Below are 12,676 nucleotides of genomic sequence, written 5' to 3'. Positions count from 1 at the left end.
GAGGGCTTGTCTTAAGTAGGGTTGAGGAGAAATTATGTCTACAGCTTGGAGGTGTCACATAGCACTCAGGGCCTTCTGCACAAAGATTGCGTCAGTCTCTATTGGCCCAGTTCCTCCGAGCAACCCACCTGCTACTGGCTCTGGCTTTCTGTGTGAGAAGTGACTGTGATGTTTGCAGGAGTTCTAGAAGTAACTCTGAGGATATCACTTTTCCTAAAGGCAGGTGAGGATGATAATATTCATCCTGCTAAACTTCCCCTCCTTTATCCATATGTGAAGCCTTCACTCTAGGAAGTGACTTCTGTGGGACAAAGTGATTGATGACACAAAGCTGCCAGCTTTTCTAGGTGCCTGGGGAACCAGCAGAGTTTTTTGCTTTTCATAAATAATCAGCAGAAGAAAAAACACCAAAAATTAACATGAAGAAAGGAAATGTGAACTTCCGTCAGAGATATCACAGTTAAGCTCTGCTGCCTACCCTAAAAGGAAGAATGCTCCAGGACTTACAGCTGCATATTTAAAATTTCACATAATCACATAAAACTCATACTGACACTATCCATATTTAAAGAGCTGAACAGATTACATACTAGAGCTGACCTATCTTTACTACCTAGGACATAAAGCAGGAGCTTCAGCCTTCTTCAGAGATTAAGGCTGAGTCACACCCCTTCCCACCTGGGGGTGATCATTGCAGTCCCTCTGCAATCTATGCAAACTAATATGCATTGCTACTGAAAGAAGCACCACTTCTTTTCATTCTCTGCCCTCTGCTCATATCACCCTGATTTGCCCCTTTATCCCCTTACCAGCCCAAATGTTCATGAAACTTCATGTTGAACCTAGTCATGACTCATGACTGGGGCTAAAAGTAAATAGAGAAGAATAAATGGCTCGCTGGTACCCATATCCTAAGGCAATAAACAGGTGATTTAAAGAAATAATAAAACACTGGAAACCTTAGGCAGGACAGTACGAAATCATTGTGAGCCCTTGGGAAGGCAAGAAAGCTGTTTAACTGCTCAGTTGTATTCAGAAATGGTCTCAGCCTCGGGAAGAATTTCAAGAGAGTGCCTCAGAACAGAATGTCAAAGCAATTGAACCACTAAACAATTGTCTTGTTTATTTCTATAGCAAATAATGACTAGGTAACAAATTTACCTTATTCATTTACGTTTGCATGCTTCCCTTTTTTCCAGGTAAAGACGGAATATGTTAAAAGAAAAGGCACAATCATTGTGGACGGACAGGAACTGGTAGCAGTCAATGCTCTGGGAGATGGTAGCACCTTGGATGTGGAAGGGAAGCTCTATGTGGGAGGACTCCCCTTAGACTATGTGCCGAAGAACCTTGGGAATGTAAGGTTTGGGGTGGGAGGGTGTCTCTGGCATTTTGCAAGCCTAGAATGAGCATATAGTGCAGCAAACCCATTTAATTCAGCATCCTGTCTCTGACAGGCTAAAAAGAAGTACTTAGGGAAAGAAACAACAAGGAAAGTAATGACCCTTTACCAGATAAATCCTTCTAGCTTTCGATGGCTTAATGACTCCAGCTACAGCTTATATCCTTGTGTGTTAGTAATAGCCCTTAACAGAACTTTTTTTCATTCTGTTTCAATGTTAAAAATGGATAAAGAATATAAATTCCTGTCTTTCATAGTATAAGGTAAAAACAAGACCTACAATCTCAGAAATTTTAGTACCTCAGTCCTATAGCATTCAAACACAAATTAGCTGCCTTAAATATCTCTGAAAGACTGTGTTTTAGCTGTCTTTAGACTAAAGCATATTTTTAATACGTGCTTTTAGAGGGTAGGTTTTTGTCCCCTTCCTCCTTGTGCAGCCCATGGTATCAACAAGAATTCTGGTGATGATGATAATGTTTCTCATTGAGTTGTAGAATGTCCTGGTTTGGAAGGGATGATCAAAGTCCAACTCCTGGCCCTGCCCAGGACACTCCAAGAGTCACACCATGTGCCTGAGAGCATTGTCCAAATGCTTCTTGAACTCTGCCAGGCTGGTGCTGTGACCACTTCCCTGGGGGAGCCTGTTCCAGTGCCCAAACACCCTCTGGAACGATTCAGATTAATCTTTTTTCATTAAGAGAACTTGCAAAATGTCCTACAAAAATCTTGATTACTCATTAATGAAGCATGTTTGGAGTGTTTTTACAGCTGGGTGTATCCCTGTACACAGTCAAGCAAATACAATTCTTTCTGTATATTATAGACAGTGTATACTCTGCTTCTAACTATTTGATTTTGGCTCTGAGACATTATGAACCGCACATAATTATATTTAATAACAGAAATTTAATTACATAAATATTTTAGATTCTGCTATGTTCTTCAGGTAATATTTTATCTACAGTAAGATCAGGTGAATCCCTAAGAGAGCATTGCAGCAGTTTATACTAAATATTGTCTCTTATGTTTCTCTATGCCTTAGGTTACTCACAGTATTCCTGCCTGCATTGGTAGCATGACAATTAATAGCAAACAACTGGACAATGAGAGTCCTGTCTCTGTCTTTGCTGTGAATAAATGCTATGAAACCGTGCAGGATGGTACTTTCTTTGATGGAAGTGGTTTTGCTGCTCTTGGTAAGTGTCCTTAAATGAAAACAGTGCCCTACTGATTTAATGTTAATGAAAAAATACTCCTTTTAGGTCTTACTGGAACTGTGTGTAATTAACTGACTCCTCACACAGTGAGTGTACGCCCTGCCTATGGATTTCTGAGTCCCTTTACTCCATCCAAAAGTGGCCATTTCTGCAAAAGGCTATCTTGCTCAAATAAAAGAACTAATGATTTTAGCAATGTGAAAGAAATGGACTACATTTTCCTTTAGCTAAGAATATCCATGTTCATGATATTAAGGTCTGTTAAAGAATATGAAGACAAAATACTTGGGAAGTAACATGAAGGATTACATTCGTGCTCTTTACTGTTTCTTACAAATGAGATAGAATGGGTTAAATCTGAATTAATGAGAAAAAAAATATTTGTTTATTATTATTATTATTTAGAATTTATATTTTCCAGTAAAAAATGGGAATTATGACTTTGGAAAAGTTATTTTTCAGAGGTTCTGCAAGGTCATATTCCAGCACCATAATTAACAAATGTTTTAGACCTTTTAATGGTAATTATATATATTTAACTTTGTACACTGTGGATTACAACAGTCTTCTGCTAGAAGTTTCTAACTTCTTTTCAGTCAGAGAAGGCTACAAAGTGCGCTCTGATGTGAACATCACCCTGGAGTTCCGTACAACAGCGGTGCATGGGGTTCTTCTCGGGGTCAGCAGTGCCAAGGTTGATGCCATTGGTCTGGAAATTGTACATGGCAAGGTAGGCTGCCCTGTGCAGGCACACTGATTTCACAAGGCTTGTTTGAAACTGGGAGGCTAAAACTCTTGGAATGCATGAAATACACACCAGTGAAGTGTGATGGAGGCTACTTTCCACAGAAGGAATTTTGAGAACAGACTTTGTCTCAAGGTTTCTCATTGCCATCATATGATAAAATGTGCGATTAGTAGAAGCCACTGGAACTTTCTGGATTTTTAATTAGTGTAATATATGTTAGTGTGCAGCCACTCTGACCTCCTGTACTATATACTTTGTGTGTTAGACCAAATATATATCTTTTTTATTGCTTAATACTTTTTCTGCCATAAAACTATCCTTGTCCTTGAAAAAAATATTGCATATACAATGTACACTGTTTTGTAACCTCTTCTTCAATATTCATGAGCAATTAACTCATTCTCTACTTCTCGCCATTATGCTCCATAAACCTTTTAACAATCAATATACATAGTTCTCCAGTCATCTCTTGCATAAAAAATATACACTTGATTGCTCTTAAGTATTTGTTTTTTGCAGAAATAGCTCATTTTTTATTCAAAGCTTCCTAGCTGGAGACAGCATTAAATGTCACTGTTTCTGTGGGACATACTTTCCCAGTTAATACTTACATATTAATTCTCATCACAAAGTTGAGGAAATGTCTGTTGCTTTGAAAAACAAATACATGAAAAAAATCAATACAATTATTGGCAATGACAGGTGCTTTCAGGCCATTCTTTCTTCTCTTCAGTTATATACAGTGAATCTTCTTTCAGATCTGAAAGGCTCTGTGAAAAACATCTTGATTTGTAAGAAACATTGAAATTCCTAGTGAAGTATATCAATGGACCATTGCATAGGTAGATCTAAGTGTTTTAAATTAAAAAAAAACCCACTTTAATAAGGATCTACTCTATCCATCAAAGTAAACATTAACCGTGCACATTGCCAAACATTTAAAACGGAAAGCTCTGCACTAGTGTGATTGTGCTTTTATCTAGGCAGATTAGTTAATGTATTCTTACTTTATATCTTCATTGGCATCTGGCTGTTTGTACAGGTTTTATTCCATGTCAACAATGGAGCTGGCAGAATAACGGCTACGTACGAACCAAGAGGCACAAATAGCTTGTGCGATGGGAAATGGCACAAGCTTCAAGCAAACAAAAGCAAACATCGCATTTCACTGATAATTGATGGGAATTTGGTTCACACTGATAATCCCTACATCCAGTCAACATCTGCAGATACAAACAATCCCATTTATGTTGGAGGTTATCCTGGTAGGTACAAAAATATTTCCCTTCCCTTCTGTCCCTCCTGCACTCACTCCCACAAGAGTGACTCTTAACATGTGCTCCCTTTTAGTTTGCCATGGGAATTGTGACTGTGTACAGCTCAGCTGTTGCTTCATATTCTGCTAGTTTCTATTTTAACTTCAAAAACACCATGCAGAGTGGCTTTCTCCTCTGTTTTTCCCTCTCATCTTCCACTGTCCCCTGGCAAGAACTATTTCTGCAAACTCTGCCAAGTTATTGCCGTGCATGGCTTATGCTTGAAAAGAGCAGTGACCATCCTTGTTGTGATGTCACAGTTCGTCCAGACATGAATGGAACTTGATGCTCCTCAGGTGATGGTTTTATCTGTCGCTTCAGAGGGGCAGAATTTTAATAACCTGGATCTTTGTATTTTTTCAGTTTGGTGGAAATAGATTTTACATATTTCATGCTTGTTTTTCAGCTGATGTCAAGCAAAACTGCCTCACAAACAAGAGTTCATTCCATGGCTGTTTGAGGAACCTTGTTTTGACCAAGGGCCAACATACAGAATTGTTTGACTTTAGCAGAGCTTTTGACCTGCGTGGAGTGTTTCCTCATTCCTGCCCTGGGGCTGAGCACTGAACTGTAGCAAAGCCCAACTGGATTGACAGAGGGTTTGTTGGGTTTTGTTTTGTTTTTTTTGTTTTTTTCTATCTGTTATTTTGCATTCTCATTTTGTAATGAAAAGAAGAACTGATAAGAACTGCCATCTATTTGATTTTTCTGGTAGTTTTCCAGCTCAGGTCATTTATTTTTTTTAATCAGAAGCTCAATGTCTGCATTTTAACTAGATGGTTTTAAACAACAAATACCTCTACAACAATTTAAATGGCATTAATTGGATATTTTTATTTTGGGAATTTTTATTAATCAGTGTTTACAGTATGTTTTCTTTTGATTACTTGACAGTATTTCATTTTATTGTGTGTTGGTGGTTTTGTAAGAAGGTAATAATTTTGGACCACATAATAAAACTACAATAAACTGCATTATTTCATGTAGTTCAGTTGTCCATGTATTTTAGTTAGAAGAAAAATAGCTGGAAGGCTGAGAAGTTGCAAGTATGCCCACTACAGGGAGGTTGGAACTAGATAATCTTTAAGGCTTCTTCCAATCTGGGCCATTATATGACTCTGATTATATGAAATGTAAGTGGACATAGTCCAGCAGAGGGAGCAGGAGACTGACTAAATGCAAAATTTTGAAGGTCTCAGATTCAGAGTTTAATGAATAGAATTTTCTTAGTTACACCTCACAGGGTAGCTCCAGTTCCTTCTGCCTTACTATCCAGTGCTTCTGATGCTTATTACAGATACACTGGCTAGATGGATTATGTTCCTGTTTATGCTTTCATGGAATCAGCTTCAGAACGAGCAGCATCTCTATGGCACAGAGATGCCTGTGAAGTGATGTGTTGCTAAAGAAACAATTTGGGTCTTATTTGGGAAAAAACTATCTATTTTGGCAATGCAAACTTATGCATCATTCTTTGGAAATCAGTGTTTCTTACGGACACTGGGAGGCAGTTTGGAGGCCAGCCTGCAGTTGTATCTTTGTCTTTTCTTACTGTGCCTGCCTCTGTTTCTCAAATGAGTTTTCCAGTAGCTGTTCTTGAGCCAGCCCAAATCTGGGGAAATTGTGATCAATCTCAATCAAGTAAGGACATCCATTCATCAACTGGCCAGATCATTGAGCAGTGACAAATGTGTCTCATACTGCAACATGCATCTGTAAAAAACATAGTTCTTTTCAAATTACTTCCATTCCCCCCCCCTTTTTTTTTTCTCTTTGAACTAGCAGTATTTTTGTTTGATCCTTCCAATTTTATTTGGCTTTTACTATGCATTTGTACAATTTGTTCTAAAGTTAGTTTCTCTCTATGTATTTTGTACTAGTTTAAAAAATACTGGCTGAAATGAAATTCCAAAGCAGTTTGCCATTACTTTCAATGAGGCAGGATTCCAAGCAGTGTGTTTTGTGCATTGCATAGAGGTAGTCCAAGTGAAGAGCTTCTGGAGCAAAGAGCTCCTCCACTTCAGCAAGGGTGGCAGACCATGGTCCTCTGTACAGCTGTTCAGGTGCTGTAACAACACAGTTGCTTTTAAAACAGATACACTACTGCTTTTCTGCCCCCTGCTTCTATCCAAAATACACATGTTTAGATTTGAAGAGCTAGCTTTGTTGTATTATTTTTATTTTTAACATGGATACAATACAGTGGACGCACTCTGCTGTACAAATACACTTACATGTTGGCATACTTCAACAAAACACATAACATAATGAGGATTGTAAGGGAAACGTACATACAAACACTTTGATTAGTGGCATTGTATTATTTTCCAGAGAAGACACACATGAGTAGAAACCCACTGAAAAATGAAAATGTATCACCGTGTGTTTGTATTCATTGTCTATTAACCCCAACATCTGATCTCACAAGGTTCACATTACAAGCATAATTTAGGCAACGTGATTTGGATAAAATTTCAACCACATCCCGAAACATGTATTTTACTAGATCTTTTTTTGTAATTTCAAATCTTGCCTCATACAAAAAGAAATACTTTGTTAGTGTTAATGTGAAATTGATAATAGATTAAGTAGTAAACGTCTAAGCCAAAATATTTTTCCTGGAAAATGCAGAGTGAGGTAGTTAATATTATACATGGACACAGACACATTTGCACACATGCACACTTTCTAATGACATTCGCCGCACATACAAGTTAAAGTATTCCAGTCTGTTTTGCAACACCTGCTTTTTACAATACTCTCTCTCTCTCTTTCTGTGTTGATATGCAAAATGCTGTCCTTGTAGAACCGTGGAGTCTATAAATGCTTGAGGCATCTTTGGAATTTCAGTAAGTTTCTCCCTGCTTGTTACCATTTTCTTACTAATAGCTTTCCATATATGTTGTTAGGTGACAATCCTCTTGCAACTTAGTTTTGACTTCAGCTTCTATTAAAAGGAACAAAATTCCTCGTGCCTCCACCAGCATCTTGAATTGTAAGACCTAAAGTTAAGACCTCATATTTCAAAATGGTATTGAGCTTGTTACATTTGTCTTCTGCATATTAAATCAAGTTAGTGTACCAAAACAATACAAAACAACTTAATGTGGAACAGTATTAAACACTACAAATGGGTCATTAGGGCCATTTGTATCAAAAGAGAATTCTGACATTCTGTTTGAGAGACAGGAGGTATTTTGCCACTCTATGTAGAATCTAATTCATCTGCTAATATGCATGTCTTACAAATTTATAGGCAGTTTTAGCATAAAACAAGAGCTCACAGGATGGATTTTATTACATCATATTTGACTTCCTTAAGTTCTGAAGTGGTAAAAGTCTTCCAAACCCCCCTTGTATTCTATACAGAATGCAGGGAGATCTATTTCAGAAATAACATTGATGAGGTCCAGAACATGCTGAGTGAGTTGCAGCATGAACACAGGGCTGTTCTGTCCTTTCCCTGGCACAGCCATTGAGAACACTGAGTGAAGTGAGTGGGCAAGGTAGAGGAGGTCAATGTATTTGTCTGAAAGTATTGTATGAAGTTAGCTCATTCGCTATGATATTTCAAATTATTTCCTTAATGTTTAGCCTTTCTGTATAGTCACAGAATGCCTTTTAGTTGGCTATAGATACAATGATGCTTAGCATTTATATGATTCTCTTTGTATTCAAAGCACTTTCCACATAAAAAATCTTTGCTGAGTTTGTCCTTCCCAGATGGATGTTTATAACTCCTGATCTGCTCAGGGAATTGTTTGGCTACATCTGAGAGTAGAATTTAACTCAACTAATTCTTATGTTGCCTTTATATGGAAAGTACTAGTCCTGCTTTGCAGCTGACAGACAAGGGCAGCATAAGCAGAAAGAGCTGTCCATGGCCACAGAGGGAACTAAAGGGTATCGGGAGCAAAGCACACGACAAAACGTTTATGCTTAGTCCTATAAACAAGCTACAGATCTACTGTCTCTTGTATATCTAAAATAAATAGCTGTCAAAATAAGGAGTGTATTTTATAATACAACAGTCCTGTTTTTTTCCTGGCTGCAACTATGTCTCCCTTAGTGTTAAGAAGAAAAAGGAAAAACAAAACCAAAATTAAAAAAAACAAAAAACAACCAAACAAACAAGAACCAAACAAAAAAAACAAACAAAAAGCCAAAACAACCAGAAAGTTAAAAATGTCACTGTTTGCTAATGTTGCTAATTTTTTATCAAGAAGATAAGAAAGAAAACAGGGTCTGCCCTCTGTAGATGTTATTGCTGCTGGTAAAATTACTGATTCAATGTTGATTTCTTTCACTGACCACTAACAATGAAAGTTAACTACTGGAGAACACAATTAACTCGACACATTTTAGAGGCTCTCCTTCTGGTTCAGATCCTCATTGCACAGCTTCAGCAGAGCATCACGAGTTACAGACTTTCTCCAGAGGATAGCCAACTTTATGTTCACCTGGAGGACTTGGTTCAGAGTGCTTTTAAATTGCTATGTAATAAACAGAGCTTCTGCCTCATCCCTGTGTCCAGATCAGGAACAAAAACCATTGCTCAGGCTAGGGGTGGTTTCACTGCACAACATCATCATCTAATGATGGGCACATGGCAGTGCAGTTGAAGGCATTGGTTCCCACTTACTGCATATGAGAGATGAAAAAAATATTTGCTCTTTTCCAGAGATTTTTGATTTCCCTACTTAACAAACCTCTTTTAGTTCATCATAGGCCAAGTGAGATGACTGAGTGAAGAACATTGCTTGTTCTTGTGACTAGCTCTAAATCAGAAATCCTATCTGACATTCTCAATGCAGCTGCAGCCCACTATTCCCATCAGTCTGTGTGTTTGCTTAGACTGCATGCCAGCGGCAATTTGCTGTGTATTTGTAAAACCCCCAGCACAACTGGGCCTAGATTGGCTACGGTTTTAAAGACCTAATGTGTAAATTATTAAATCCCTTTTCTCACTGGAAGCCCTGTTTCTTCTCCATGCTGTATTATACAAGTCCTGAACAAAGATCTCTCTTGTTGATGCTGCTGAAGAGTATAAAAATTGCTTACATATTAAAGCTAAAATAAACAAAATAAAAAGAATTAGGTTACAAATTAGAAACTATAATGTTTAACAAAAAAGGTGATGACTGTAAGTGGCACCATTAACACATCTCACAGTCTGTCATTCCACAGATTTAATTCTGAGAGTATCAAGTAAAAGGCAGAGCGAGGGGCATATGCCCCTTCTCACCTAAGCCTTTGTCTCCTGAAACTAGTGTGAGAGGGAAAGGGAAGGAAGTGTGGTTTCTGGCATTACAATTTTGCACACAGCTGACGGATCCAGAGGGATGATTTTGGAAGACTGGTAGTGAGCTATACAGTGGTACATAAATTGAGCAGTACAGCTGTCTATAGTTCCTCCTCCTGCCTCCCACCCCCAGTATCAGGTACTCATGGGGAGTGACTGAGAGACACCAGTATTACAGTAACACACACTATGCATTTACTTTCAGGAGAAAGGTTTGGGTTTCATACAGCTGTCTTGGCACTACTGCATGTTGAGCTTCCACCTTCCATGCCTGACAGACACCTTCCCTTCTCCAATGTCTCTGTCATGCTTCTGTGTTATGCTGTGGTCAGTAGTGGTTCATTCATCTGATGCCACTGCATTATTTCCAAAAATTGTTCTAACACCAGGTCAGGAAACGAACACCGTACCTTGGTCTGCCCTCCTCACCTCCTGGGCCAGCTGGCACAAGTGTAATCCATATGAAAGCATAACTAATGTGATTATTTTTCCGATGGTTTGGAAACTGGAATACCAAAAGTACTACGTGCTGACCATCAGTTAGACAGTACAGTAGGAAGGAATGATGTCCTGTAGCTACCATTTTGTTTTGTCTCTGCAAGAGCTGCTTAAAATGACAGGCATCACTCTTGTCCATTTGGCTTTTGTCCAGTATACTGCTGCCTTCTGCTTCAGCTGGCTTTTGGTTTTATCACCCATTCTGCCTGAGGATTTGCACGGTAGACATCTAGCATGAACGCATCTGGGTCCAAACAGTGCTGACCTGAAAAGGAGATTGTCAGCCATGAGTCATAGGATGTTCTGAGCACACAGGGACAGAGCTGTGTTAAAATGTCCTTGGAATGTTTCTCTGACTTGCACACAGCAAGCCTAGTTTGGTGTGTCCATCCAGCTAACACCGTGCCTGGATACAGAGAGGGCCTCTGGTAAATTTGCCAGTGATTTTACCCTGTGACAGTCATGAATTCACTGTCACTTCCAGGCAGGATGTCTTGAGTAATGGACAAGACATTTAGTCAAACGGTGAATATGGTCTCTTTAGAAGCATCAACAACACTGTTAGAGTAAGTGCTACAGTATAGGGGGCTTTATTTATTTGCATTTACTGAACTGGAATTACAACTCTCTGACTCCTACGCTATTTTTAAATGCTGAAAAAGTAGCTCTGTAAACAATGTGTTCCCATACAGTAGGATCTTGTAAAGAAATGCTGAGACTCTAACAAGGTTTTTGGGAGTTGCCAATCTGCTGGTTAAAAAAAAATAAATAAATCCTCTGCACTCCGGCTGTTTCATTAGCTGGTGATTGGGAGGTTGTGGCTGCCTTTGCCAGAATGAGGATTTTGTGCCTCTTAGTTGAGTAATAAGGCAATAAATTCTAGAGTTAAATTGATTTGTTGGACTATATTGCATTTACATGGGGTAATGAAGTAATTTCACTGGTGAGGTTACTTTGCTGTGACACAAGATGATGGTAAAATTTTTGTACGGTTACTTATAAGGTCACTGGGGTCCTAATGATTTTATTCAAGTGAAAGCAATATAAATGAATTAATGCATAATCAGTGGACTAAGGTACCCTGAAGGATCTAGGACTATAAAAATTATTTTAAATGAAGATGCAAATTAAATGTCCTGATTTTTGGAAGACCATGGTAGGAATATTTTGGATTGTTTCACAAGGCTTTTAGGATCTTTTTTCTGTTTAAGCATCAACTGGTCATCTTGTTTGGACAGGCAAAGCAAATCAATAGTCCAATTTAATTTTATTTTATCATCAGTAATAAAGACTGATTCTGGATTGCTGCTGAAGTAAGTCTGTGACGTTTTGTAATAACTTTACAGAACTCTGTAGAGCTGAATCTAGAAGAAACAAGGAATAATTTAATCAGATAATTCACAACTGACTCCAAGAGACCATCTGGAATTTTGGTATGAACATGGAAAGGAGAGAGCCAGGATTGTGTAATATCAAATTAAAATATATTTTTTGACCTTTAGGACAGAAACTTGTGGGTTAAGCCATTGTTTTTGTTATATGAAGTGTCACTGCATGAAACAGAAGACAAAATCCCTATTGCAAGGAATCTGCAATCTAAATAAAGCACACAGACTAGTGTCAGTGTAGAACACCCATACGTGCAGGGGCTGAATTCACAATTCCGTTGGGTTTTATTTCGGGAGGTCAACCCTTACATACATACAGAAAGAAAGAGGTCTTGGGAAAAGGCTTGACAGCAAGGTGGAATGTGCTTGCAAGAGGAAGACTGAGGATCTCTTACTCATGGAATGCTTGGTTACAGGAGTGAGACAGGTAAGCAAAAGGTCAGATGAATTTGGCAAGACTGTAAGAAGTGCTGCTGAGATCCAGCCGCTGGGTTCATTCTCTCCTGTGGGGTCCCCCTCCTGTCGCATTATTGGAATAAATAATGACATCGATTCTAACAGCTTTTGTGTCCGGCTCCTTTCCTCAAATGGACTGGAGAACAGGAGAGACCCAGCTGTGTCGAAACAGTGTTGCCCTGAGGTGTTTTAAGAGGTTAAGGACATTTAAAATTAATTTTCAAAATTGAGACCTACCTATATTTCCTCCAATTTCATGTAAACTTTGGATCTGGCCTCTCACATTCTGTGATGATCCACGGCTAGGATGGAAAAAAAACCTTTCAGTTTGTCTTTCTGTTGTAAC

General features: G+C 38.5%; 2 protein-coding genes across 4 annotated transcripts in view; one reads left to right on the top strand and one right to left on the bottom strand.

The window, feature by feature from the left end:
- Positions 1-5,640, top strand: part of LAMA1 (laminin subunit alpha 1) — a 99,258-nt gene extending 93,618 nt beyond the window's left edge. For both annotated transcript variants that reach the window (XM_088061670.1, XM_005517250.3), the window contains 5 exons: positions 1,200-1,358; positions 2,448-2,601; positions 3,219-3,352; positions 4,413-4,635; positions 5,093-5,640. In XM_088061670.1, coding sequence (XP_087917796.1) covers positions 1,200-1,358; positions 2,448-2,601; positions 3,219-3,352; positions 4,413-4,635; positions 5,093-5,253 — 831 coding nt within the window. In that variant the 3' untranslated portion in view covers positions 5,254-5,640. The remainder of the gene's footprint in view (positions 1-1,199; positions 1,359-2,447; positions 2,602-3,218; positions 3,353-4,412; positions 4,636-5,092) is intronic.
- A 1,189-nt stretch (positions 5,641-6,829) lies between these two features.
- ARHGAP28 (Rho GTPase activating protein 28) overlaps positions 6,830-12,676 on the bottom strand; it is a 76,722-nt gene continuing 70,875 nt past the window's right edge. For both annotated transcript variants that reach the window (XM_005517249.3, XM_014257535.2), the window contains exons 14-15: positions 12,568-12,632; positions 6,830-10,751 (exon numbers count right to left, since the gene is read on the bottom strand). In XM_005517249.3, the coding sequence (XP_005517306.1) occupies positions 10,660-10,751; positions 12,568-12,632 (157 nt within the window). In that variant the 3' untranslated portion in view covers positions 6,830-10,659. The remainder of the gene's footprint in view (positions 10,752-12,567; positions 12,633-12,676) is intronic.

The sequence above is a fragment of the Pseudopodoces humilis genome, chromosome 1 (assembly GCF_049639895.1).
Source record: "Pseudopodoces humilis isolate 2021_Gansu_Grassland_sample_001 chromosome 1, ASM4963989v1, whole genome shotgun sequence".
NCBI classification, from domain to species: Eukaryota; Metazoa; Chordata; class Aves; order Passeriformes; family Paridae; genus Pseudopodoces; species Pseudopodoces humilis.
Note: the sequence above shows the minus strand (reverse complement) of the source record. Positions and strands in the feature narration are given on the sequence as shown.